General features: G+C 39.8%; 1 protein-coding gene across 12 annotated transcripts in view; it reads left to right on the top strand.

Annotated features, from left to right (window-relative positions):
• Nucleotides 1-19,012, top strand: part of HMBOX1 (homeobox containing 1) — a 167,237-nt gene extending 148,225 nt beyond the window's left edge. Inside the window, exons 7-11 of one of the 12 annotated variants that reach the window (XR_012498141.1) lie at nt 13,471-13,553; nt 15,112-15,207; nt 16,039-16,127; nt 17,210-17,311; nt 18,097-18,231. Coding sequence is in view for 9 of the 12 variants with exons in the window: in XM_019733203.2 (XP_019588762.1) it covers nt 13,471-13,553; nt 15,112-15,207; nt 16,033-16,127; nt 16,366-16,437; nt 18,097-18,234 (484 nt within the window). In the remaining 3 variants the exon portion in view is untranslated. Of the gene's footprint in view, nt 1-13,470; nt 13,554-15,111; nt 15,208-16,032; nt 16,128-16,365; nt 16,471-17,209; nt 17,312-18,096 lie in introns of all 12 variants that reach the window. The other 11 variants (XR_012498140.1, XR_002137473.2, XM_019733203.2 and 8 more) reach the window with 11 other exon arrangements.
• The last annotated feature ends 6,367 nt before the right edge of the window (nt 19,013-25,379 follow it).

The raw sequence follows: 25,379 nt of genomic DNA, 5'->3' as shown, positions 1-25,379 counted from the left end.
AGGTGAGCACAGTATTTACCTGCTCTGCCATCTCGCTGGAAGTCTCCACTATACTTGTTTTATTACATATCTCTTAGCAGATTTTTTAATATTGATAATATTTGTGTTACATTATAGAAATATTTATGTGTACATAATTTTCCAAGATTTCAAAAAATCAACACTGCACTAATTGCTGAAGATACAGATGAATGCAGCAATCTCTTAGCCCCACTTGTTATCAAGAAGTAGCCAATCTAAAAAATTTTAAGAAAGCCTTGAAACGGGGGTTATTATGAAATGAAAGACAGTGTTAAGCATCAAAAAAAGGGGGGTGGCTAACTATCCAACATGGGTTACAGAAGGCAAAAGAATGAAGTTAGAATTTTTCAGTATTTGACCAGACTTTCTAGAGAAGCGAATGCCTTATTCAGCTGACAGACTACTTACTTTCAGACATAGCTGCTTATTGCAGTCTACTTGCCAGATGTATGCCTGTAGTGAAATAAAGTCCATCAATCTATGATAGTTGAATCACATTATCTCTTAAGACCATCCCACGCCTCTCTTCTGGCTTCTGACAATTGCCATCAATCCTGGGCATTCCTTGACTTGCAGATGTATCTCTCCGGTGTCTCTTCCACTTCCACATTGTTTTCTCTGTGTACGTGTTCTTTTTCTTATAAGGAGACTCTCCTTGCATTTGGGGCTCAGTGTGACCTCATCGCAGTCCTTACCGTGATTATATCTGCAAGGACCCTATTTCCGAATAAGATCACTGTCTGAAGTTCTGGGTGGCCATGAATGTTCACAGGGTACTATTCGACCCACTACACCCAGCGACTTCCTTAGCAAGCAGCAGTGGGCAGAGCATGGGCCAGGAACTCAAGAGGCTTGGCTCTCATCATAGCCAGCTCTGTAACTTTGGGCGAGTTTACCATCTGTAAGCTTGTCATTGTCCCCATTTCTCAAATGAGGAGATTGATCAGTGAATAACCTTTCAAGGTCCCTAACTGTCCTAAAATCCACATTAAATAATGAAGTGTCATCGCCAGAGCTGATTTCTAGCTCTGCCCCTCTTCTGTCTGGACTCTGATTGTTTCTCAGGGGTGTTTTAAGGTTTGATTCTTGTGAGAGGGGTTTTGACATGTTTGGATAAGGTATAGCATTATCACTACCCTGGTCTGTAAGTGAACTAAAGATGTTCCTTAGGCCTTTATGGATTAACCAAAGATGGTTGCTGTACTTAGACGTTTCCCCATTCCTTTTATCTCTGCCTTTACTCTGTTGATTTTAAAAAAGAGAGAAAGAACATTTTAAATTATTTTGTTTGTTGCTGAATATCATTTAACATACAGATACTCTCAAGTAGGAGATGGGACAATCAGGTTCCACCATCTTTTAGTTTAATGGTATTTTCTTTTCTCCCACTGCCCAGTAATTTTACTAAATGATGAAGAAATGCACACTGGGTTGTAGATAGTGGGTAGTGTCTGACAATCCTGAAACCTTTGACTTACTGGAATGGTGAGGTTCAAATATCTCTTCAGGAGAGAGAGTTCGTTCGCAAAAAGGCACAGGGAAAAAAATATTCATTTACATGGCATTATCCCTTGCTTGGCGAGTCAGCCCCTATCTTTTCTATATGCTCACTAAGACACAAAAGAAATTTTCTAGCTGCAATTTTTATAGACTTCGGTGTTATTGAAATGAAAGTGCCTCAAGGACATTTCCATTTGTTACTAGCTTATGGTTTCTCATCTCATGTAAATTATTTTGCCACTTTTCATTTTAATTCTTTGCTGTCATTGTCTGGCAAAACGATCATTTGGTTTCTCTCTGTGAAGATACTCACTGATCACTCAGCTGACTATGTCCTTTGTCTATAAAAGTGTAGTGCCCTGCATACTTATTTTATCACTTCATTGTTACCTATAGATTTCTGTTTACACCCCCCCCCCCTTTTTTTTTCTTAGAAAATATCTAGGGCTATAAACATTCTTATATGGGACAGAAGTATTTTTTGAATTCCAGAGTTCCAGTTCAGAAACAGGTCCCTTTCAGAGTCTTAGAACCAAGTTATCCTACAATTTATCTATCTGGTAACAAAAGAAATATCTATTCCTTCAACATTATCTAAAGGTTAAAATTCTTGAAGGTAAATAATAGTGTGAACTGTTCCTAACGCTACCTTTGGGATGGGGGTGGAGTGTGTCTAAAGCCAGGTGGTGAGGCTATCCTGAATTAGTTTTATCACCATTCTGAAAAATCTCTTGAATCTCACCTTTCCTATTTCCATGCCTCACCCTACTTCAGACCCTCTCCTACCTGGCTTGCTTCTGCCTCCAATATCACCAGAGATACTGCCCTACAAAAATGTTTGTAGTAAACTTAAAAATAAGTTTGAAGTAAAAACCTTCACTCCCAGCTGCCTAAAAAGTTAACTACAAACTCTATTGTACCCTTAAAATCTGGACCCAGTATTTTTCTTTAGTTTTATTCCCCAACTACCATCCCATAGAACAATATATTCCAACGACACTGAGCTCCTTCCCATCTCAGAATAGTTTAAGTTCTTTCATGACTCCCTTTATACATGTTGCTTCCTCTGGGTCATGTTATTTCCCTTTCCCCACCCTCCCTGCTCTATCTTCACTACCCTGCACAAATGTCAGTTCCTCTCTGCGCCCATATACTTATACCACCAACATAGTCCACTTCACAATTTATTATGTTTTGCTACATACCCGCTGGTGACTACACTGGAAGTGTAGTCAGGTTTATCTTTGCTACCATTTGGCCAATTGCCAGGTATAAACTAGGAGTCGGTCAGCATATTTGGGGTGACTAAATGAAAGATTAATTATATCTAAAATCAAAGTCATTAGACCTATTTCCCAGCTTTATTGACAGCCCTATGGTTATAGTCTGTTCAAAACTAAATAAACACTATACGAGAGTAATTGTATTCAGCTAAATCTTAGTCTAAACCCCCTGAGTATACCTAGAGAAGATAGTGTAGGGTACAGTATGTTAAGATCCCAACTGGCTTTCTCCTGAAAGTGATATTCTTGGTTTCGCTAAAAGCCTTAACTGAAACCACTATTTTCTATGTATTCACCTTTGTTCCTTCAACCATCGATTGATGAAACAGTTACTTATTGAATGTCTCTTATGTACCGAGCAGATTCCTTGGGCTTAGAAAGCTCCTTTTATGAGTAAACTAGATAGAAACTGTAATTGTTGTCTTCTTTGATGCTTCCCTTTTTTCTGAGCAATTATCATGGTCTCTTTCACAGAGCACATGTGAAAAAGACTTAGGGGATTTTTGTTGACATTAAGTTCAGATAAGTCAGTAATGTGATGTGGTCCTTGGGTGACCATATAATTTATTGTCTAAAATGATACTTTGGGGGAGTGAAAGGGAATTTCTTAATAATCCAAGATAACAACACTATCCTCAGACAAACCGAGGTGTATGATCACCCTATAGGTGACCCCTGTAGTGTCATCAGATGGCTTTACTAGTTGCCTTCTGTTTTCCAAACACATCTTCGGTTTTTATGCCTTTGTATCTTTGTCTTTATTGTTAACTTTGCCCTTTCCTCTCCAGTGCCTGGAGTCTGTGCATCCCTCAGAAGCCTGCCCCATTCAGTAAACTTTCCCTGATCAGCCTATTCCATAGAGATACCTCTCCACCCTGAATTTATTCAGCATATCATTTATATACTTAATTAACTAGATGTATTCTGGATTGTCACAATTACGTTACTGTTTTGACTCCTTCTGTTGTTTAACTTTTTCCTATCTCCCTCAACGGAGACATATGTTAATATAAGGGTCCATATTTATTTTTCTTTAAATTAAAGTTTATTGGGGTGACAATTGTTAGTAAAGTTACATAGATTTCAGGTGCACAATTCTGTAATACATGACCTATATCTCACATTGTGTGTTCACCACCCAGAGTCAGTTCTCTTTCCATGACCATATATTAGACCCCGTTTACCCTCTTCTAGAGCCCCGCTCCCCCCTTATCCCTTGGTAACCACTAAACTATTGTCTGTGTCTATGAGTTTTTGGTTCTCATTTGTTTGTCTTTTTCTTTTGTTGTTTCTGGTTTACATACCACATATCAGTGAAATCATATAGTTCTCTGATTTTTCTGTCTGACTTATTTCGCTTAGCATTATAATCTCAAGATCCATCCATGTTGCCACAACTGGTCCTACTTCATCTTTTCTTACCGCCGAATAGTATTCCATTGTGTATCTATACCACAACTTCTTTATCCATTCATCTGTCGAAGGACACTTTGGTTGTTTCCATGTCTTGGCCACCATAAATAAAGCTGCAATGAACATTGGAGCATACGTGTCTTTATGGATAAATGTTTTTAGATTTTTTTGGGTAGATATCCAGGAGAGGGATTGCTGGGTCATATGGTAATTCTATTCGTAATTTTTTGAGGAACCTCCACACTGCCTTCCATAACGGCTGCACCAGTCTGCATTCCCACCAACAGTGTATGAGGGTTCCTTTTTCTCCACAGCCTCTCCAACATTTGTTATTATTTGTCTTGTTGATGATAGCCATTCTGACTGGGGTGAGGTGGTATCTCATTGTGGTTTTTATTTGCATTTCTCTGGTGATTAGTGATGTTGAGCATTTTTTCATATGTCTATTTGCCATTTGTATGTCCTCTTTGGAGAAATGTCTCTTCAGGTCCTCTGCCCATTTTTCAATTGGATTGTTTGTTTTTTTGTTGTTGAGGTGTATGAGTTCTTTGTATATTTTGGATATTAGCCCTTTATTGGAGGCACTGTTTGCAAAGATCTCCCATTCAGTTGGTTGCTTCTTTATTTTTTTCAATGGTTTCTTTTGCTGTGCAGATTTTAAGTTTGATATAGTCCCATTCATGTATTTTAGCTTTTACTTCCCTTGCTTTTGGAATCAAGTTTATAAAATGCTCTTTGAACCCAAGGTCCATAAGTTTAGTACCTATGTTTTCTTCTATGCAGTTTACTGTTTCAGGTCTTATGTTTAGGTCTTTGATCCATTTGGAATTAAGTTTGGTACATGGTGACAGATAGCAGTCCAGTTTCATTCTTTTGCACGTGGCTTTCCATTTCTGCCAGCACCATTTATTGAAGAGGCTGTCTTTCCTCCATTGTGTTTTCTGCTTCTTTGTCAAAAATTATCTGTCCATATTTATGTGGCTTTATTTCTGGGTTCTCAATTCTATTCCATTGGTCTGTGTGTCTGTTTTTCTGCCAATACCATGCTGTTTTGATCATTGTAGCTCTGTAGTACAAGCTAAAGTCAGGGAGTGTGATACCTCCAGCATTGTTCTTTTTTCTTAGGATTGCTTTGGCTATTCGACGCCTTTTGTGGTTCCATACAAATCTAATGATATTTTGTTCTATTTCTTTTAAAAATGCCATTGGTATTTTGATGGGGATTGCATTAAATCTGTATATTGCTTTGGGTAATAAGGCCATTTTAACTATGTTGATTCTTCCAATCCATGAGCATGGAATGTCTTTCCATTTCTTTGTGTCTTTTTCAGTTTCTTTTAAAAACGTCTTATAGTTTTCTGCATATAGGTTTTTTCTATCCTTGATTAAGTTTATTCCTAGGTATTTTATTATTTTTTTTACAATTGCAAAGGGAATTGTTTTTTTTATTTCTTTTTCTGAGATTTCATTGTTAGTGTATAGGAATGCAATGGACTTTTGTATGTTGATTGTATAGCTGGCACCTTTACTGTATTCGTTGATTGTTTCTAATAGCTTTTTGGTGGAATATTTAAGGTTTTCTATATATAGCATCATGTCATCTGCAGTTTAACTTCTTCATTCCCAATTTGGATGCCTTTTATTTCTTTCTCTTGCCTGATTGCTCTGGCGAGGACTTCCAACGCTGTGTTCAAAAGCAGAGGTGATAGGGGACAGCCCTGTCATGTTCCTGAACATAGAGCAAAGGGCTTCAGTTTTTCACCGTTAATTATGAGATTAGCTGAGAATTTGTCATATATGGCCTTTATTATGTTAAAGTATTTTCCTTCTATATGTATTTTATTAAGTCTTTTAATCATAAATGGATATTGTATCTTGTGAAACACTTTTTCTGCATCAATTGATATAATCATATGATTTTTGTCCTTTATTTTGTTTATGTGATATATCACATTGATAGATTTGCATGTGTTGAACCATCCTCGTGCCCCTGGGATGAACCCCACTTGGTCGTGATGAATAATCTTTTTAATGCATTGTTGCATTTGATTTGCTAGAATTTTGTTTAGGATATTTTTGGGGGGCGGGGGATGGGAACAGGACTTTATTGGGGAACTTCCAGGACTTTTTCCAAGTCAAGTTGTTGTCCTTTCAGGATTAGTTGTGGGGGGTGCAGCTCAGCTCCAGGTCCAGTTGCCATTGTTAGTTGCAGGGGACACAGCCCACCATCCCTTGCGGGAGTCGAACCGGCAACCTTGTGGTTGAGAGCCCACTGGCCCATATGGGAATCGAACAGGCAGCCTTCTGAGTTAGTAGCATGGAGCTCCAACCGCCTGAGCCACCGGGCCGGCCCCTTGTTAAGATTTTTGCATCTGTATTCATCAGAGATAATTGGTCTGTAGTTTTTCTTTTTTGCGTTATCCTTACCAGGTTTTGGTATCAGGGTAATGTTGGCCTCATAAAATGAGTTATGGCATATTGCCTCTTCTTCAATTTTTTGGAAGAGTTTGAGCAGGACAGGTATTAGCCTCTTTGAAGGTTTGGTAGAATTCACTAGTAAAGTCATCTGGTCCCAGACTTTTGCTTTTGGAAAGGTTTCGGATGACTGATTCAATTTCCTTACTGGTGATCAGTCTATTTAGATTTTCCAATTCTTCGTGATTCAGCCTAGGAAGTCTATATGTTTTTAAGAACTTGTCCATTTCTGCTAGGTTGTTGATTTTGGTGGCATATATAGTCCTTCATAGTATTCTTGGATGATCCTTTGTATTTCTGTGGCATCCATGATAACTTCCCCTCTTTCATTTCTGATTTTGTTTATTAGTGTCTTTTCTCTTTTTATCTTAGTGAGTCTGGCCAAGGGTTTGTCACTTTTGTTAATCTTTTCAAAGAACCAACTCTTTGTCACATTAATTTTTTCTATTGTCTTTTTGTTCTCTATTTCATTTAGTTCTGCTCTGATTTTTATTATTTCCTTTCTTCTACTGACCTTGGGTTTCATTTGTTCTTCTTTTTCTAGTTCTTTAAGGTGTAGTGTGAGGTTATTTATTTGGGATTTTTCTTGTTTCTTGAGATAGGCCTGTAATGACATAAATTTCCCTCTTAAAACTGCTTTTGCTGCATCCCCCAAATTTTGGTAGGATGTATTTTCATTCTCATTTGTTTCTATATATCTTTTGATCTCTCTTCTTTGACCCAGTTGTTCTTTAAAAGTATTATTTAATCTCCATGTATTGGTGGTTTTTCCTGCTTTTTTTTTTTTTTTTTTTTTTTTTTGCAGTTGACATCCAATATCAAAGCCTTGTGATAAGAGAATATGCTTGGTATGATTTCAATCTTCTTAAATTTGCTGAGGCTAGTTTTATGTCCCAATAGATGGTCTGTCCTTGAGAGTGTTCTATGTACACTAGAAAAAAATACATAGTCGGATATTTTAGGATGAAGTGCTCTATAAATGTCAATTATGTCCATTTCATCTAATGTGTCATTTAGGGCTGCTATTTCATTATTTATTTTCTGTTTGGATGATCTATCCATAGCTGTCAATGATGTATTTAGGTCCCCTAGTGTAATTGTGTTTTGGTCAATTTCTCCCTTTAGTTCTATTAGTAGTTGCTTGGTATATTTCAGTGCTCCCTGATTGGGGGCATAAACATTGATGACTGTTATGTCTTCTTGTTGTATAGTCCCCTTTACCATTATGAAATGTCCATCTTTGTCTCTTGTTACCTTTTTCACCCTGAAGTCTGTTTCATCTGATATCAGTATGGCTACACCTGATTTTCTCTGGATGTCATTTGCTTGGAGTGTCAATTTCCACCCTTTCACTTTGAGTCTATGTTTGTCCTTGTAGCTGAGACATGTCTCTTGGAGACAGCATATGGTTGGGTTTAGTTTTTTGATCCAATCTGCTACTCTGTACCTCTTTATTGGTGAGTTCAGTCCATTTACATTTAGGGTGATTATTGATATGTGAGGATTTCCTATCATTCTATCTTTAGCTTTCTGGTAAGACTGTGTCTCCATTGTTTCTATGCCTTTTTGTTGTTGTCTGTTATTTCTGGGTTGTGGTATTCTATGATTTTTCACTGTTTCTTCTTTTATTACCATATATATTTCAGTTCTAGGTTTTTTTGAGTGGTTACCATTAAGTTTATGTGAAAGAAAGTTTGATATTTAGAGTATTACATTTTCTTCAGCATGCTTACTTTCTCCATTCCCATATTCTGGTTTAGGACTTACTCTCCCCTTTTATGTTTTGGTTGCCACAAATTGTCCTGTTGATGGTGGTCAAATAGCATCCTTCAGTATTTCTTGTAGTGCAGGTTGTATGTTAGAAAATTCCCTCAGCTTCTGTATGTCTAAAAAGGGCTTTATTCCTCCTTCATATCTAAAGGATATCGTTGCTGGATATATTATTCTTGGCTCATAATTTCTCTCTTTCAATAGTTTGAATATTTGGTTCCACTCCCTCCTTGCTTGAGAGTTTCTGCTGAAAAATCTGATGATATTCTAATGGGCTTTCCGTTGTAGGTTACCGTCTTCTTTTCCCTGGCTGTCTTGAGGATTCTTTCTTTGTCATTGATTTAGCGTCCATATTTTGAACTTATGTCTACTCCTCAAACACAGTACCTTATTCATACTCATATAATACATATTTATTAACGATTTTGTTTCCTGGCCTACCTTTGTCTTTCCTAAAAACTCTTCTACTTTACATCAATATCGTGTGTCTGCCACCCCCACCCCCAGAAAAAGTTTTAAGAGCTTTGCAATGAAAAGTTTTAATAATTAAAACTTAAATACTTTAAACTTAAATATTTACCATGAGGTATCTTAAAATATGTCATTTTGTCAGTTTAGACTGTACCGTCTATCTTGAAATAATATTTTTAAGCATTAAATCATTGAAAGAGAAAAAGATGAAAGTGGTACTCATAGTGCAATGTATATACCCACTGTAAAGTAGCACATTGTGATTAAATTAATGTTTTCAATGGGCCTATATATGTTAATTATTTTTTAAAAAATAGTTCTTTAAGAAGAAAGGATTAAATTTCAGGTGTAGAGATTTAACACTATAGTGAATGAATTCTTATATTCTCGAACTTTTGATTTGGAAGAAGTTTTTTATTTATTTTTACTCTGATCTTCATTTTATATAGACCCTAAAAATACAGATTAAAAATGATTTTTAAAACTTTTTAACTCAAGTCATTTATGTCATGAATAATTACAAATACTAATTTAGCTTCCAAAAATAATATGGCTTTATTCTTTTCATCCCTAGAATAGCAATCACAGGCCTAATATTTATGCTGCTCCAAATACACTTTCCAAACATATATTGTTTATAGAGTTGTATTAATCATTAAATTAGTTCTTAATTGTTTCAGTGTTTTCCCAGTTTTTATTGAAATTTATAAAAATAGCATATGTTCATTTTAAAAATGCAAAGTATATAAAACACAATATGAAAATCAATCTTAATTACCACCAACATTCCCCTGTCTTCCACTCACCCCCAGTATTTGTAACAGTTGAGACCCTATTGCAATAACTCTCTGCCCCTGGTTGTCAACAGTTCATTACAGTGATATCCATTGCTTTTGGAGACCGCTATCCTGGGTTGGTGGTGACTTTGTTCATCATTATTTACTTGTCAACATTATCATCAATGAGATGTGCATATAAGGATTAGTCAGACTTGCACCTTGGCCTCAGATGGCTTTCAGTGTAGTAGGAAAGAGATATATATATACTGTGTTTCCCCTAATGTAAGACCCAGTCTTACATTAATTTTTGCTCAAAAAATTAAAAATAGAACTACCATATGACTCAGTAATTCCACTTCTGAGAAGAAATCCATAACACTAATTCGAAAAGACACTGCAGTTTTTTGTTCATTGCTGCATTATTTACAATAGCCAAGACATGGAAGCAACCATCGATAGACAAATTGATAAAGATGTGGTTTATACTGTGTTTCCCCGAAAATAAGACCTAACCGGAAAATAAGCCCTAGCATGTTTTTCAGGATGACATCCCCTGAACATAAGCCCTAATGCGTCTTTTGGAGCAAAAATTAATATAAGACCCGCTCTTATATTCGGGGAAATACGGTATATGTTATACAATGGAATATTATTCAGCCATAAAAAGATTGAAATCTCACCATTTGCAACAACACGGATGGACCTAGAGTATCATGGTAACTGAAATAAGTCAAAGACCAATACCATATGATTTCACTTATATGTAGAATCTAAAAAACAAAGTAAATAAACAAAAAAATAAAAACTCATACAGAGAACCAATTGATGGTTGCCAAATGGGAGGGGGACTGGGGGAATGGGTAAATAAGGTGAAGGGCAAGAAGTACAAATTGCCAGCTACAAAAATAGTCATGGGGATGTAAGGTACAGCCTAGGGGATATATCATTAATGTAATAACTGTATTTTGTCAGATGGATACTAGATTATTTCATAAGTTATATGGATGTCTAATCACTATGTTGTACACCTGAAAGTAATATAATATTGTATGTCAACTGTAATTGAAAATTTAAAAAAAAAATTTTTTAACAAAATAAAGGACTAAAATGAGGGACCCAGTTAAGATTGAAAAGCGTGGGTTTTTAAAGAAACCAATTGACTCTATTTAATGACTTTGTCCAGGAACACTTGGTACCCTGAAAGAAAGATGGAAGAAAAGAAGTGGAAGGTGTTTTCTGCAGGATAGGAGATTGGCTGGATAGGTATGGTGGAGGGACAGAAAAACGAAATAAGTTTCTTCTTCGGGATACTGTTGATTTGGCTCACCCTGGCGTGATGACTAAGAAATGAGAGGGAAGCCAGCAGAATAATAAACAGATTTTTCTTTTAACGTTATGGGGAATGTTAAAGGGATTTGAGGTTATAAAGAAGGTGAAGAACAGTTTGAAAAGGAGGAGTAAGTAAGTAGAAAGTTGATTGGGGAATTTCAGAATTTATGGAGGTAAAATTCTGAGGATTGTGTCCGGAAAATGTACTGTCCTTCTAAAACACAGATGGGAACATAATCTCTTTGTGGCTTGAAAGCCTCTGTTTCAGGGTGAAGTCGTCACTAAAAGTACAGACCAGGCTCATCACAACCTAGCCCCATCCTGCTTTTCCAGGCAAACAAGTCTTCATTTTTTTCTTGTGAACCCTATATTCTAACCACACTGAATAAACTCTTCTGTCTGCCCGGAATCATAAAGGCTGTTACCTACTTTGCCTTTGCACTTGCTGTTCCCCTTACCTGAAATGCTCTTCCTGCTCTTCTTTGCCTTGTAAACTCCTGCCCATCTTCCAGACCTAACTCAGATGGCACTCCCTCTGCCCAGTCCGTCCAGGCCCCTGCGAACAACACTGGGCACGTCTTTGTTTGCTCCCACCATACTGTTTATAAAGGCACCCTGTGGAATTCAGCACAGTACGCCAATTTGTGTCTCTCTCCAGCAGACTGAATTCCTTGAAGCCAGAACCTATCTAATTCTCTTCTTTACCATAGTGCGAGCACATAATATTAGGGGTTTAATATCTGCTTTTGTTGTCTTTGTTGTTGAATTTGAAATGAATGAGCTAATGCAGTGCCTCTCGTATGTTAGTGCATTGGAATCACCTGAGATCCTGTTAAAATCCAAGTTCCGATTTAGTCTGAGATTCTACCTTTCTAACAAGCTCCCAGGTGAGGCCAGTGCTTCTGGTTCATGGAACTAATCTAGGGAGTCTTTGCCCAAGTGAATAGCGGAAAGGGAGTAAAGACAGAGGTGAGTGGGAATGTGGCAGCAGAGCAGTTATAGGGACAGAGACTTGAAAAAAAATTGTTAGTATAAACACTGGGGTCCTGAAAGTGACGGCAGAAAATCACGTGGGAAGAGATGGTTAAATCATGGCATAAATCATGGCATAAAGCAGGAGACCTTATGGAGGACAGTAGTTGACAAGACTGGGATGAGTTCTCTGACTTACGTTTTAGAAAAGGAGAGGTGGTTCCGTGCTGGCAGCTGCTGTGTTGGAACTGCTGCCGAGGAAGCTCTCCATGGAGACGGTGGGAGGAAGAGGAGTGGAGGTGTCAGAAGTCGGGTTTGGGGGTTCACAGGAAGGGTTGGGGCCTCCGGTGTTTATTCTCAGTAGAGTGGCATTTCCACCAATGCCGACAGGAGGGTGAGGAAATGGAGAAAGCTGCATTCTAGGGGAGGTATGAGATTTTGACAAGGGATCATTTCCCGATTTTAAGTTTCCAGATTCAAAGTATGAAAATTCTTTTTCTTTTTTTAAACTCATAAGATGACAGAAAAAGTACCACTAATAAACTTTTCTGTTCTCACATATAGTCCCACAGGTCTGATAATGCTAAGGACGGGTTCAGGAACCTAATTTCTTTTAAGTGCTATTGTACAGAAGGAATATATGCTTTTTTAACATAGGAGAAAAAGCAAAAATAAATGTTTAAACCTCCTCCTACTGATCCCATCCCCCCACAATGAAATAATCAATACTTACAGCCTGGTGTGTTTCTAGCTTTTATCCATGCAAATTTATGTGCACATTGACAGGAATTTTTCAAGTTCCGTAATAGCATTTTTGCCTGCACATTATTCTGCAGATTGTTTTTCTCACTTAGGAATGTGTCATAAACATCCCTCCAGGTCAATGGATAGAGCTCTAACTTATTTTTTTTCCTATATTTTCCCCCATTTTTAAATAGCTGTGTATAAATATAGATATCCCATAATTTGTTCTGCCATTCTCCTACTGATGGAAAATTGGGTCATTTCCAGTTTTTGCTTCTACAAACAATATGACACACACAGAAAGTCCTATTGTTCCCAGTGCCTCAGTCACAGAACTCCCTGATTTCAGCCAGCCATACGTATCACAAGTAACTTTTATATCAAGGACATTTTTTAAAGAAGCATAGCAGTAGCTATGCCTGTGCTATCCAGTATAGTAGCCACTCATCTCATTTAGCTATTTACATTTAAATTTGCCGAAATGAAATCAAATTAAAAATTCACTTCCTCAGTCACATCAGCCTCATTTCAAGTGCTCAGCAACCACACGTGAGTAGTGGGTACCGCATTGGACAGTACCGAACAGACCACTTCCATCCTCACAGAGAATTCCATTGGATAGCCTGGACTAGACACTCTCCTGTTACATCCTATGTAATGAGAGCTCATTTGAAAAAGTACAAACTCTCTGTTTTAATTGGTTGCCTCTGCAGTTACTTCAATGAGAATCAATATCCAGATGAAGCAAAGAGAGAAGAAATTGCAAATGCTTGCAATGCAGTTATACAGAAGCCAGGTAAGCAGCACTTTGCTCTGTGGTGACGCTCTCAGCTTCAGGTCATCATTTAGGACACTAAATCTCCTCTTACTCGTCCCAACTGGGTGCTCTCAGCGCCACCTGTGCCATCCTCCTGTGGACACTCACTGCCCTGTCCTGGTCAAACCATACGTCTTGGGGATGTGATTTTGCTACTCCAAAACACATGTCCTCATGGGAAAGTTTCCAGGGGGTGTCGCTGCTTAACATATGAGACTTTGAAATTATTTTTTAAAGACTATAGATTTCTTTTTCTAAAAATAAAGCACAAATACATCAATTACAAAATAATTTTAGTTTGAAATATTTAAGCAGGGTTTGTTAATGAAAAGATTAATTTTTTTAAATAATTTTAAATTGTATAATTCTATACTGCTGTTTGAAGAAAGAACTCTTTTTGGGATCAGCTTCTGTCTCCTCCCCACGTCAGCATGACTTCTGCTTAGCTGGGAAGAATTTAGGGTAATTCCATTCTGAATTCCTGCTGTTCCTAAGCACGCCAGCCGAGCCACGTAAACGCTCATGTCTTTTCTCCATGTGCAAAGATATTCCACATTTTACGGTCTTGTTACCAGAAACCATTTTCAGTTAAGATGAGCCAATCGATCTTCATTTGGCCGGTTAATTTGATTGGCTTAAAGGCTATAAATGAAAGTATCAATGCTTTGTAATAATTAAATTATAATTTATTATCCCTTCGCTAGAAGCCAGACTGCTAGCAATTGAGATCCTACATACTCAGCTCCAACGACATCTAAACCCTTATTTCACACGAGCCAGAGTCCCGGCCCTAAGGCTACAGGAATTCAAACTCTTCCTGAAAAACACTGTACCCCTAAATCATTAAGGCCCTCAACTGTTTTTCAGTTTCTCCACGCACTGTGGATTCAAAGCTGAAACAGAAAAGAACAGGGGAGAACGGAATGGTACAGGTGGGTGCTTGTACCCACCATAGCAAGCATGGTGCTATTCCTAAGAAGTCACATCTGACAGGAAAGAATAAATCTGAAATGCAACCTGAATTGTGCTGTGTTCCAGCATACTTACAGTAATGGATTGTCACACTGACCTTTAGTCTCCCAAGAAAACGTGAATAATATCTTCTGTCTTAAGACAACAGGATACTAGTTAATACAAAGTCTTAAAGGTGTAAGTAAACTTCAGCTATCTGGAAACTTGATTAAAGAATAACATATTCATCTAATCTCCGTGTGCTATCATGTGAAGGTCAAACCCTAGCAGACTGACTTTGTGGGATTCTTTAATATTGTTTAATATTGGAATTCTTTCATGGTGTGTGGCTTTCTAAATTGAAGCATTTTATGTGACTAGTTGCTGTCTGTGTAGTTACGTTTATTCAATGATAATTTGAGTATGAACATAGTACAAGGTAATGCAAAAAAAAAAAAAAAAAATCCCCCCGTATCTGTTATTCCAGTAATAAATGCAATCAAAAGAACTCTTAAAAAGAAAAGTATTGTCCCTTAAAATTGGTCTCAGATACAGATTATCTGAATTTTATCACATACATTCACAGGCAAAAAACTGTCAGATCTGGAACGAGTTACCTCCCTGAAAGTATATAATTGGTTTGCTAACAGACGGAAGGAGATCAAGAGGAGAGCCAATATCGGTAATGTATCAGAGAGGCTGCTTTCTCCTTTCACAGTTACCGGCCTGTACTTGAGAGTGATTTCAGCTCAGAACTGCAGGTCTAAGTTATCCTAAACATTAAAGCCTAATAACAATTGCCCTGGTGTTTCTCTTCATTGTATTTTTAATAACCAAAGGTTAGTATTATTTACACTATTTATATTATAATAATAATGGCATTATTATTTCTAAAACTCATTGCTTTTAATGTTCTGGGATCTAGAATTAGACACGGTCTCTGAGCAATTACTCCTGTGGTGCATATTACAGATACTTGTAAGGTCTCGAGAGGGAGGGAATGTGATACCCTAAGCTTCTTTGTTATCGCTGGGCTATGACGTCAGTATTAAGAAACATCTGATTATTAGAATTGGAATGAAAGAAACTTAGCAGACATGACACATAGCAAAAGGCAGAGATTTTTAAAAAAGAGCCTTTAAGAAACGTGAATTGATGCGATTGGGGTGGGGGATTGGTTTTGAGCTTCTAAAATTGTATCTCACTTATAAACTTAACCCCTCTTCATCACTGCAAATCTCAAGCACTGTACAGAACCCCAAGACAGGAGGGCTATCTAACAGTCAGCCAGACGCCCAGCCGCAGGGGCTCCAGAATGGCGGACGTGTTCACCCCCACCCTCCTCACCCCCACCTTTGTGCGGCTGCAGCTTAAAAGAAAAAACGCAGAGCCATCTAGGTTCTTCTTTACTGACATTCTAATTTCCTCAGCACAGAAATTAATTCAGTGCTTAGGCCCTTATGATGATGTAACAGATAATTTAGGGATCTATTTGCTTTTTTCGAAGAAGCAGCAATCCTGGAGAGTCATGGGATAGATGTACAGAGTCCGGGCGGCCATTCCAACAGTGATGACGTGGACGGAAATGACTACTCAGAGCAGGTGAGCAGCTGAGTGTGTGTTCTGGGCCACAGAGTGGGTGGGACAGCATGCCAGCTCAGTGCTGTGAGTGCGTGTGGTACTGGGTGGGGGAGAGGAGACAATCTGATGTCCCTCCACTGTGCTCATGTGACTAGTTAGATTTTCATGTCATTAGAAAGGAATGTGGTAAGATTCAGTTGTCCTGTTGAATGTGTGAGAAATCGTTATTCACCCACATGGATTTATTGTCATACAACAGGATACTTGGCAAGTACGCAATGGGGAGGAGGAGGAGGGAAGAAGTTCAGAGGGAGGCAGAGAAGCAGAGAAGGTAGAAGAAGAGAGGAGGATCTGATCCAAACAAGCAAGTTACACCATTCACCACACACACACTCGATGTTTGAGAGATACTAGGGGCAACTGGGTAGCTGTGGTCCGTGCCTCAGACGTGCACCAGCACAGCACACTGTGCCAGGTCCCACCCACTGCGGCCCCTCTGCCAAGACCAGTGCTTCTGCCCGAGTCTCCGGCACATGGACACACACCTCCTCTCATCAATGCATGTCTCTCACCTCACCCTGACTTACTCTTCATTGCTTGGGGGGAAAAATATATTTAACTGTAGCCACTGGATGGAAAAATTCAGTAACTAAGAAGGTGGGAATTTTTCCCCCCACATACCTGGTGACAGGTTTCACTAAAATTTTTATAGGATTTTAAGATTCATTTCCATTTGGAATATGGTGTCTTCTCCTAAAGCCCTGAGAGGCACCCCTTTTCCTTGCTCCTCAGCCAGCTCTTCAATGCAGCCTGCTGTGTTTTCCTTGTGCCCACCCCAGCCTCTGTTTACCATCGTCAGCGCAGATACTGCAGCGTGCATGCAACTCCTTGCCAGTCCTTCCTAAACTCTTCCGACCAGTCCATGAAAATGAGAATGAAACAGCGATGCCGGCACTTCCAAGGGTTACCTTTTTCTCTTTAGGGCTCCAATCATAGCACCACATTTGACTCAGAGAATGTTTTGTAAGGCTTTCTAATTGCAAACATTCCTAGTATTTTTCAATCTACCAATGTAGATGGATCATTTCCATCTTTTTTTCCAGATGCCCTAAGGGCAGCACATCCCACGATCCCACGCTTTTTTCCCGAAGGGACTTACCCTTTCCAAAGCTTTTTGATGCAGAGTTCCCCTGAAGACGTGACAGGTGAGAAACTTCCCCTTACTTGTAACACTGTCTTCAGTGCCTGATGAACATCCTGCAGTGCCAGTTTCTGTCACAGCTTTATTGTTTAGCACCTCAAGCTACGTGTGGGAGGAGAGCCTCGCACCCCCGCTAAGTAAGACACCTCCGCTCCCCTCACACAGCTGCCTTACAGCAGGAGAGCACCACACATTTCCTCCCAGGGCCGTTTCCGGCAGTTACACTTTTGTCCTATTGTAATTGAGAGGTTTTTGTTTTTTGTGGGTCTTTTTTTTGGTTTGGTTTGGTTTTTTTACAAAAATGCATTTTTATTCAAAAGATGTTGGTATCTGTCTAGTTTTTTGTCTAGTTTTCTCAGTTCAGTAGAGAGATACCGTAAATTCTGATAATCTCTTTGTAGGAGTACCAGCCAATCTAGAATGTAATAGCTCGCTAGTATGGCTTTCAGTGACTAGTGCTGTGTTTTTTGCAAAACTGGAATGACCCAGGTTTGCTGATCCTCACTAGCCATCTTTCTGAAAGAAGGAATAAAATTCTCAGCAAGGAAAGAAAACATTTTCATGCTTATTTGTTGAATCATAAAAATGTCAACTGGAAGTCGCTGGACCTATATCCATTCAGTGTCTACTTAAATACATTTCGCCTCCACTCTGTCATGAGCCCCCCCCCACTCTATTTCCTCCCACAGATGTTCTGCCTCCCCTTGCCCCACCCAGCATGCCTTCCTCTGAGCTAGAGAATTTTACCAGGCCACTAATAACATGTCTTCCTTGTTTCTGCACATCTAGGATGACAGCACTAGCCATAGTGACCACCAAGACCCCATCTCATTAGCAGTGGAAATGGCAGCAGTCAACCACACGATCTTGGCCTTGGCCCGACAAGGAGCCAACGAAATCAAGACAGAGGCCCTGGATGACGACTGATTAGGGAGGGGTGAACGTGAGACGTTAACTTAGTTTAGACGTAGCACCTTAGCAGACTTTCCTCGGTCTTTAACATGTGTTCTTACAGTATAACTTGCAGTTTCTTGTATGTCAGTTAGCCGTTAGGGTCTTCTTGTTCTGTGAAGATGGCATGGTGCCCTCAGCCTTTGCATATACTCTCTCAGTATTAACTCCTAGTAAATAATAACCAACCAACCAACCAAACTTCCCTCTCCCAGCCCCCAAGGCTAGAAAATCTTGCTGCTCTGTCTTAGCATTCCAAGGAAGTGCTTCCAGGTATTTAGATAGCCCTCAGTTCTCAAATATTAGGCTACGTGTAAAACCTTGGGTACTTTTAGATTCCTGTAACACTAGTCTGTCCCCCTTTTCCTTCCTTAAGACTGATAGGATGCAAGCTGAGGTAGTGTGGCCCAGGACTGACAGACACCATTTGAGGAGTATCCGCAGAGTAAAAGGAACACTAGAATCCCCACCTCAGCGTGGGAATAATTGATTTCCAGCTGCAATAAGCCGTGCCTCATAATAGTCACACTGTGGCTAGATTATACTTCTTTGGGTGCTGTGCTAAGAATGTCAATGGAAAAACTCAATCTCAGATTTTGGTTGATGTTAACATGCCTGACACAGACATCCTTTCCTCTCACAAGCTGTGTGACTTAGTAGATAAAATACTGCCTTCTGCCTTTGGGACCATGATTAAAACAAACAAAAAGACAAAAATAAAAGTCATAAAAAAAATAAAGAAAAAAGAAAAAAATCCAGCTTGACAGGCATTGGAAAAAAAAAACATGAGCTGAATGTCTACTGGAGGCTAAGTCCGGTTCTCAGAACCACTGTGCATTGTATGTGGTCCAGGTACGTGCCTGTCTAGAAAAGTGCTGGAGGTCATCATGGAAGGAAGCAAGATGCTTTGCCTCCTGTCTGTGTCCATCCCCTTTCCCTGCTACCAAAAAAAGTCTTTCAAGGATGGAGCTAAGGTCCAAACTGAGTGAACGGACTTCCAGTCTTTGTATCCATTAACTGGAGCGCCCTCGCTACGAGGGTGATAGAGGACTTACCAGTGGGGCTGTGCTGACTATCACGAATGCAGATACTTTCCTAAACAGGAACAGAAAAGACGGGACATTTGCCGCTCAAGTGGTGGGTCTGCGAAATACGACGGGGTGTGACTGCTTTGGTGTTCTCTTTACTCTGTCCTTGTAGAGGCGTGAAAAGCTATATTTGCTACAGGCAATTTATTTAATAATTGGAAGCCATATTGATAATGGATGTGGTAATATTTGTAAAGTTTAATCTACTTTAAGCGGCAGTAACTAATGGAATTTTTTTCCTTGATCACATATGTAGCACTTTTGTTACTTTTTAAAGATATTTATATTTGATAAATCTTTTTTTCATTTTGAGAACTCAAAATACCAAACAGTGAACTTGCGTTATAAAGTCACCCTGTGATCACCTTGTCATCTAGTAGCAAAATGATGAACTATTCATGCATCAAAGAAAATTACATCTGCTGGCCTTGTATGAAAATGATCTCTTGGCACCCCGATTAAATGACACACTGTCACTGGGGGTAAGAGCTAACAAGCCTTCAGTGCATCAGCATAGGGTGTGTCTGCCAGAGGCACAACTGCTGTATATTTTCTGCCTCGGTCCATCTCTCCCTTCTGTGTACAATGAAGCCTTGTTTAAAGGGGAATCTGGGGCTGGCTATTTAAGCAGAGCTTCTGTCTTTTTGTCCATTGCCTGCAAACGATTTCCAAGATAGAAGGAAGGTGCCGTTTCCTTACCTCCTCATCCGTCAAATGTATTATTCGACTTAAAACCATTGAGAGAGAGTGAGACTTACTTTGTCTTCGTTTTTCCCTTTCCCGTTAGTGAGATATTGCATATCCGCCAGTTTTGAGCTGGTCTAACTCTCCTGAAGGCACACGCTGACGAGCCTGTCTCTATATCTGTTAATCCTACTTACGTCGGTGTGAGGAAGCCTTTGGGGGGGCATGAAGATGCCACCTTGTATGGGTCTGTGACTTCAAAGAGCTGTCGGCAGGGCTGGGGCCTGCTCTTGTCCATGGATTTCAGGGGGAAAATGTATATACTTTTTCAGCTTCCAAGAATTGGAGTAGAACTTTTCTGTTTTACTGTATTACTTGAACCAACAAATTCAAGAGTAGCATTTGTTATTCTCAGGAATGATCCCCCAGTCATTTTCTTTCTTGGTGTGTTTGACTTTTTATTTCAATTAGGAGATTGTCTTATCTTCTTTTCCTTTTATATTACTTAGAAGAAATAGAACATATTGTATCTTTCCATTTTGGTGTAATTTCGTTGGCTTATTCTTGGCTGAATCAGAAAGAAAAGGAGAGAAAAATACACTGTCTGACAAGCCACATCCATGATTTATTGTAAGGAGATTATAATTGATAGCTTCTTTATGATGGGGTTGCTAGTATCATTTGTTCTTGCTGGTCTTTTTAAAGAAACAGACTCAAACTGTTAAGACAGTTTCAGTTTCTAAAGAACTACAGTGATTGCCAGAGAAAAGCTAAAAGGTTTCATTGTTTTAAGACCTTTAAGGAAGGGAAAAATAAAAAACAAAACGAAAGAAGGAAGGAGAGCGAGTATCCATGAAGGCAGTACTAGATCCTACCTGGCAATCTGGAAAAAGTGAAGGAATGTATCTACCAGTGTAACAAGGAAAAGAAGGAAAGAATCGTCTACCCAGAATTCTTCTTTAATTAGAGAAGACTGCTGGTCTGCTCTTAAGACCCACTGCCTTACATATAACTTTTGCTTTTTCACCAAGAGTAAAAATTTAGTTCTCTGGGGCCTAGATTTAAACCTGCCATGGGTTTTTGTTTGTTACCGGAGTCAACTCCACGCTCCTGTTCAGGCTGCCTTTTACTATATTGGCATGTGGAGTTGCCACTAATGTGTAATATCTTTGGATGGTAAAGCTTTTTCAGCTTTGAGAGGTGGCATTAAAATAGAAACCCTCAACTGCTCTCTTACTGAAGGGAAAATAACGAGGCTCTTAAAAACTCCCTTGCTGTCTTTTGATTGTTGTGTCCCTCTGTTACTTGATCAGGTACTTTCCTCCACATCCCAGAGGACTGTTTCAGGGGCTGCTCCTCCCTGGGTGAGGAAGGCCAGCGGTGGAGGGTGCAGGAGCCTTGCCCAGCAGTTCATGTAACTTGTCTGTTGTTGCTGGTTTTTTTCAAAAGACTTCATTGAATTACTGTGGTCACATAGGTAAACTTTCTAATCTTCTTAAAACATAGCCTTACAAAGGGACCTTGTCAAGATGGTCCATCCTAATGAGATCTCTGCCCATCTGTTGATAACCTAACATCGGAGGAAAGCCAGTGAGAGCCGTATAGTCCACTCTTATCTGAGACCCTCTAGCGCCAGTCAGGGCCACATAGGCGTCTGGTTCATTTCAGCCAAGCTGGGGATGTTGGAGCACCTCTGAAGGCAGTTTTCTTCACAGTCTTCACCGTTTAAGTGGTAGATAAGTGTGGTTCCCTGTTATCTACCTGTGGAATTTGTACAGTTCCACACATTGTTGCTGGTGGGACATCCCCTGCCCCCACATTTCCATATTCCTTCACAGGAAGAAGGATCCTAAAACAGAAGACCCCTTTAGGGTACCTTTTCCTCTAGCTCAGTAGAGGTGACCATCTAAAAAGACACGAATGAGGGAAGAGCAGCTCTTAAGTCACCGAACTGTGCAAACCCAGTATTCCAGTTCCTTGACTTAAAATGGCAGGCAGCCCAGTGATCAGCGGTAGCTCTCCTGGCGCCAGATATCCAGATGTTTTTTACCTTCAAGGGGTCTACTTATGAAGAGCTTGCAAATACAGTTGTTTCATTTCTCCCTGTTTGGCTTTTGTCCTTATAAACTTCCCTCCTGGGTTCCAACCGTCAGGCACCAAGTGTAGATAGACACTCACTTCATCAGGAATCTCCACCCACGTCCTCTCCATCTGCAAACAACTCTTCCATTTTCCTCTGGGCTCCAACACGAAGACCTCATTTTGCGCTGACTTCTTTGCTGGAATTTTTTGTTTTCCACCGCGGGCAAACTAGGGAGGTATGGTCCATCTCTTCACACAAACACTCTTTCCTGGCTTGCAGCCCATCTTTTTGACCAGCTACATATTCCACTGACCAGCTACGAAACAGTGGAAATAGTCCCTTTCTCATATATGATCCCCCACCCTTGTCCTAAAAATGTGAATTTCAACTCCTTACTCTCTCTTTGGTCTTAAGAAGGGTTGGGTTAGAAGCAGTCTTCCCATTTAACTCATGGCTCTGCCTTTTAAAACTGCTTTTTGTCTTTTTTTGTTTAAAGAACCACCCGAGTATTTTTCCCCCCAATGAGTCTCAGCAGATTCTTAGGCAATAATTTTTCTTGTTGTTGATGATCTCATGCTCAGTAGCTCTCTCCATCGATTGACTAGTCCTGACCCTCTACATTGTGAGTTGGTTTTCTTTGTTAATCTGTGATTTAAATCCGACGTCAGAGTGGTGATAGACTTCGCCATTTTGTTGTGATTATTAGTAATGTTTTACTACTGTACTCATTAGGGCTGCCTGGAGACCAGCCAAATCCATTTATAGCTTTACTGAGCCGGATTTGTTTGTCATGATTTCCCAAGTGAAAGTTGGGCACATTGGCCAGCTCCCGCTGGTGGTATCTTTGTGGGGCGTAGGGGTGGGGTGGGGGGATGCCGTGGGAGTGGGGCAGGGGTGAGAATTCCACAGATAAAACATTCCTTTTTGTGTGCTCTCTAAATAGCAAGGATGTTTACTCAGGATTTGGGGATCAGTTGTCAGCCATGTTGAATTTGGCAAACTGAGCTGCATGCCCTGAAAACCCTCTTACTGTTTCTTAGTTTCCATATGTCTAATTTACGTTACCTAGTAAGATCTAAGTTATCCAGTTGAAAAGATATTGCACCATAATGAGAACGGAAGGTTTTCCCCGGGAGGCAACTATGAATGGCCAGATTATCCTGTGAGGATTTCCCTAACGGCAGTGTGCTGTCAAAGCAGAGGCCCTTTCTTTTTCTGGACTACGGTCTCCTTCATTATATGCCTTTTTTCCGCCCCGCTCCAAAAGACGACTGCCATTTAGGAGAGACTTCCTTACCTACCGCTCTCAGGAGAACTACCATACTAAGGTGGTGGGAAAGGCTTTTTAATACATCCAGCTTACGAGTCTGTTTCCTGATTACAGAAACCCCTCTCGCAAACAGGTTATGTTTGGAAAAGCTGTTCTTAATTCTCTTTACTTATAAACCGAAAGTGATAAGCCACTGCTCTCATCATCTTAGAGAGCCAAGGGTTGACTCCCTGATCTCTGAGACACAACCCTCTTCATATCTGCATACATTCAAAAGCTCGAAGTTTATAAATTGCAATTATTTCCATATCAGCATCATTCTTCTTTCTTGGTAAAGATGAGAAATAGCAGCAAAAAGAAAGCTAACAACCTGAGAAACCCAGTTTCCTATAACATTGGTTTTCTCTTGCAATCAAGAGGGGAAGAAACAGAAGAGTTGAGAGGGAACATTTGGCTGCACCCAAGGATCTTGCCTCCCCTTCTTATTGCCGCCCAAGGAGTTCAAGGGTGTCGTAGATGCCCTGGGATTACAAACGTGCATCTCCCTGGACTCCTGTTTTGTATTCTGCACGTGACACTGGAGCCGGGTGATGAGCAGAACTAAATCTAGTTGATTTAGGTGAAAGCTGACTAACCTTACATCCCTGGTAGTTTACACACACTTCACACCATCATCTCATTAGCCAGCTCTCTGATGACAACAAGAAGAATATGTCTGCAGAGGGCTTTGCCTCTGTCTCCCAGTGTCCCTTTTACTTGGCAAGTTTTCGTATCAGTTTGTCCCAGTGTCGTGCCCTCCGGTGGGTGTCTGAACCCCACCGGGCGGCCGGTGGGGGGCCAGCCACTGAGTGTGTGCTGTCGCCACATGTGCCACAGGCTGCCCTGAGCAGGACGCGTGCACACAGCTTGGCTCTCACTTCATACATCTTGGGATGCCTGCTCCCTTGACTGCATTTTCATTCTCTCTCTTTTAAATAAAAGTGGCTCTATACAGCCATAATTAACTCTCAGATTCACATTGGTGTGCTGTGATCAAATGAAGGTTTGCCTGAATCCTTTGAAATTGTAACCATGGTAATTGAGGGGGGTGGCAGAGAATGAATATATAAAAATATAATGACAATTGTTCTGAATGACTGAGTGTCCTCCTGACATGTAATTAGCTGTTTTAGCAAGATGTAGATTGGCATGGTCATAATTAAAAGGATTTCTGTCCTTTATGTGATTGAAAATGGCAGATCTCCCATTCCCTGTTCCCTTTCAGCACTAAAGCTCCCTGGAACATTTGGAACAACAACTCAGTAAACTAAAATAATGACATGGTGTTTGTGTCTTCTCCTAAGTGAAAGAGAAGGGTTTGGAGTTATTTCAGCTTCAAAATGGAAGCCTTTGATTATAGCTCCCCATCTGACGTCTAGATTATTTGAAACTTCTCTGTCACATCCAGTTTCAATCTGTTCCACCTTAAGCAGAAAGTACAGTCAGAATCCCCACTGACACAGCCACTGAAAGGCCTCCAGGTCACTGTCCCACGTGCTAGCCCACTTGTGTTGGCCTGACCTGAGGACAGTGACTGCTTAACAAAACTGCCTAGAATTTTCAATTTTTTTTTTTTTTTGTCATTTGATATTTTCCGTTGCCGTCACCATCAGAAAGTGTTTATCAAACAGGAATTTATACATGAGTTAAATAGGGTTTTCCTCATTGGATCGTGTGACATGAACACATATAAATAAACTAAGACATATAGGCTTTAAACACCTATGTGGCATGAATGGAATATTGATACCATGTTTCCCCAAAAATAAGACCGGGTCTTATATTAATTTTTGCTCCAAAAGACGCATTAGGGCTTATGTTCAGGGGATGTCATCCTGAAAAATCATGCTAGGGCTTATTTTCTGGTTGGGTCTTACTTTTGGGGAAACACGGTATTTGCAATGACCAAAAGTTACTGGGGCCAGAGGACACGCACGAGCTCCAGCCAGGTTTTCTC

This window comes from Rhinolophus sinicus, linkage group LG07 (genome assembly GCF_036562045.2).
Source record: "Rhinolophus sinicus isolate RSC01 linkage group LG07, ASM3656204v1, whole genome shotgun sequence".
NCBI lineage: Eukaryota > Metazoa > Chordata > Mammalia > Chiroptera > Rhinolophidae > Rhinolophus > Rhinolophus sinicus.
The sequence above is the reverse complement of the archived record's forward strand: the minus strand, read 5'-3'. Positions and strand labels throughout refer to the sequence as shown.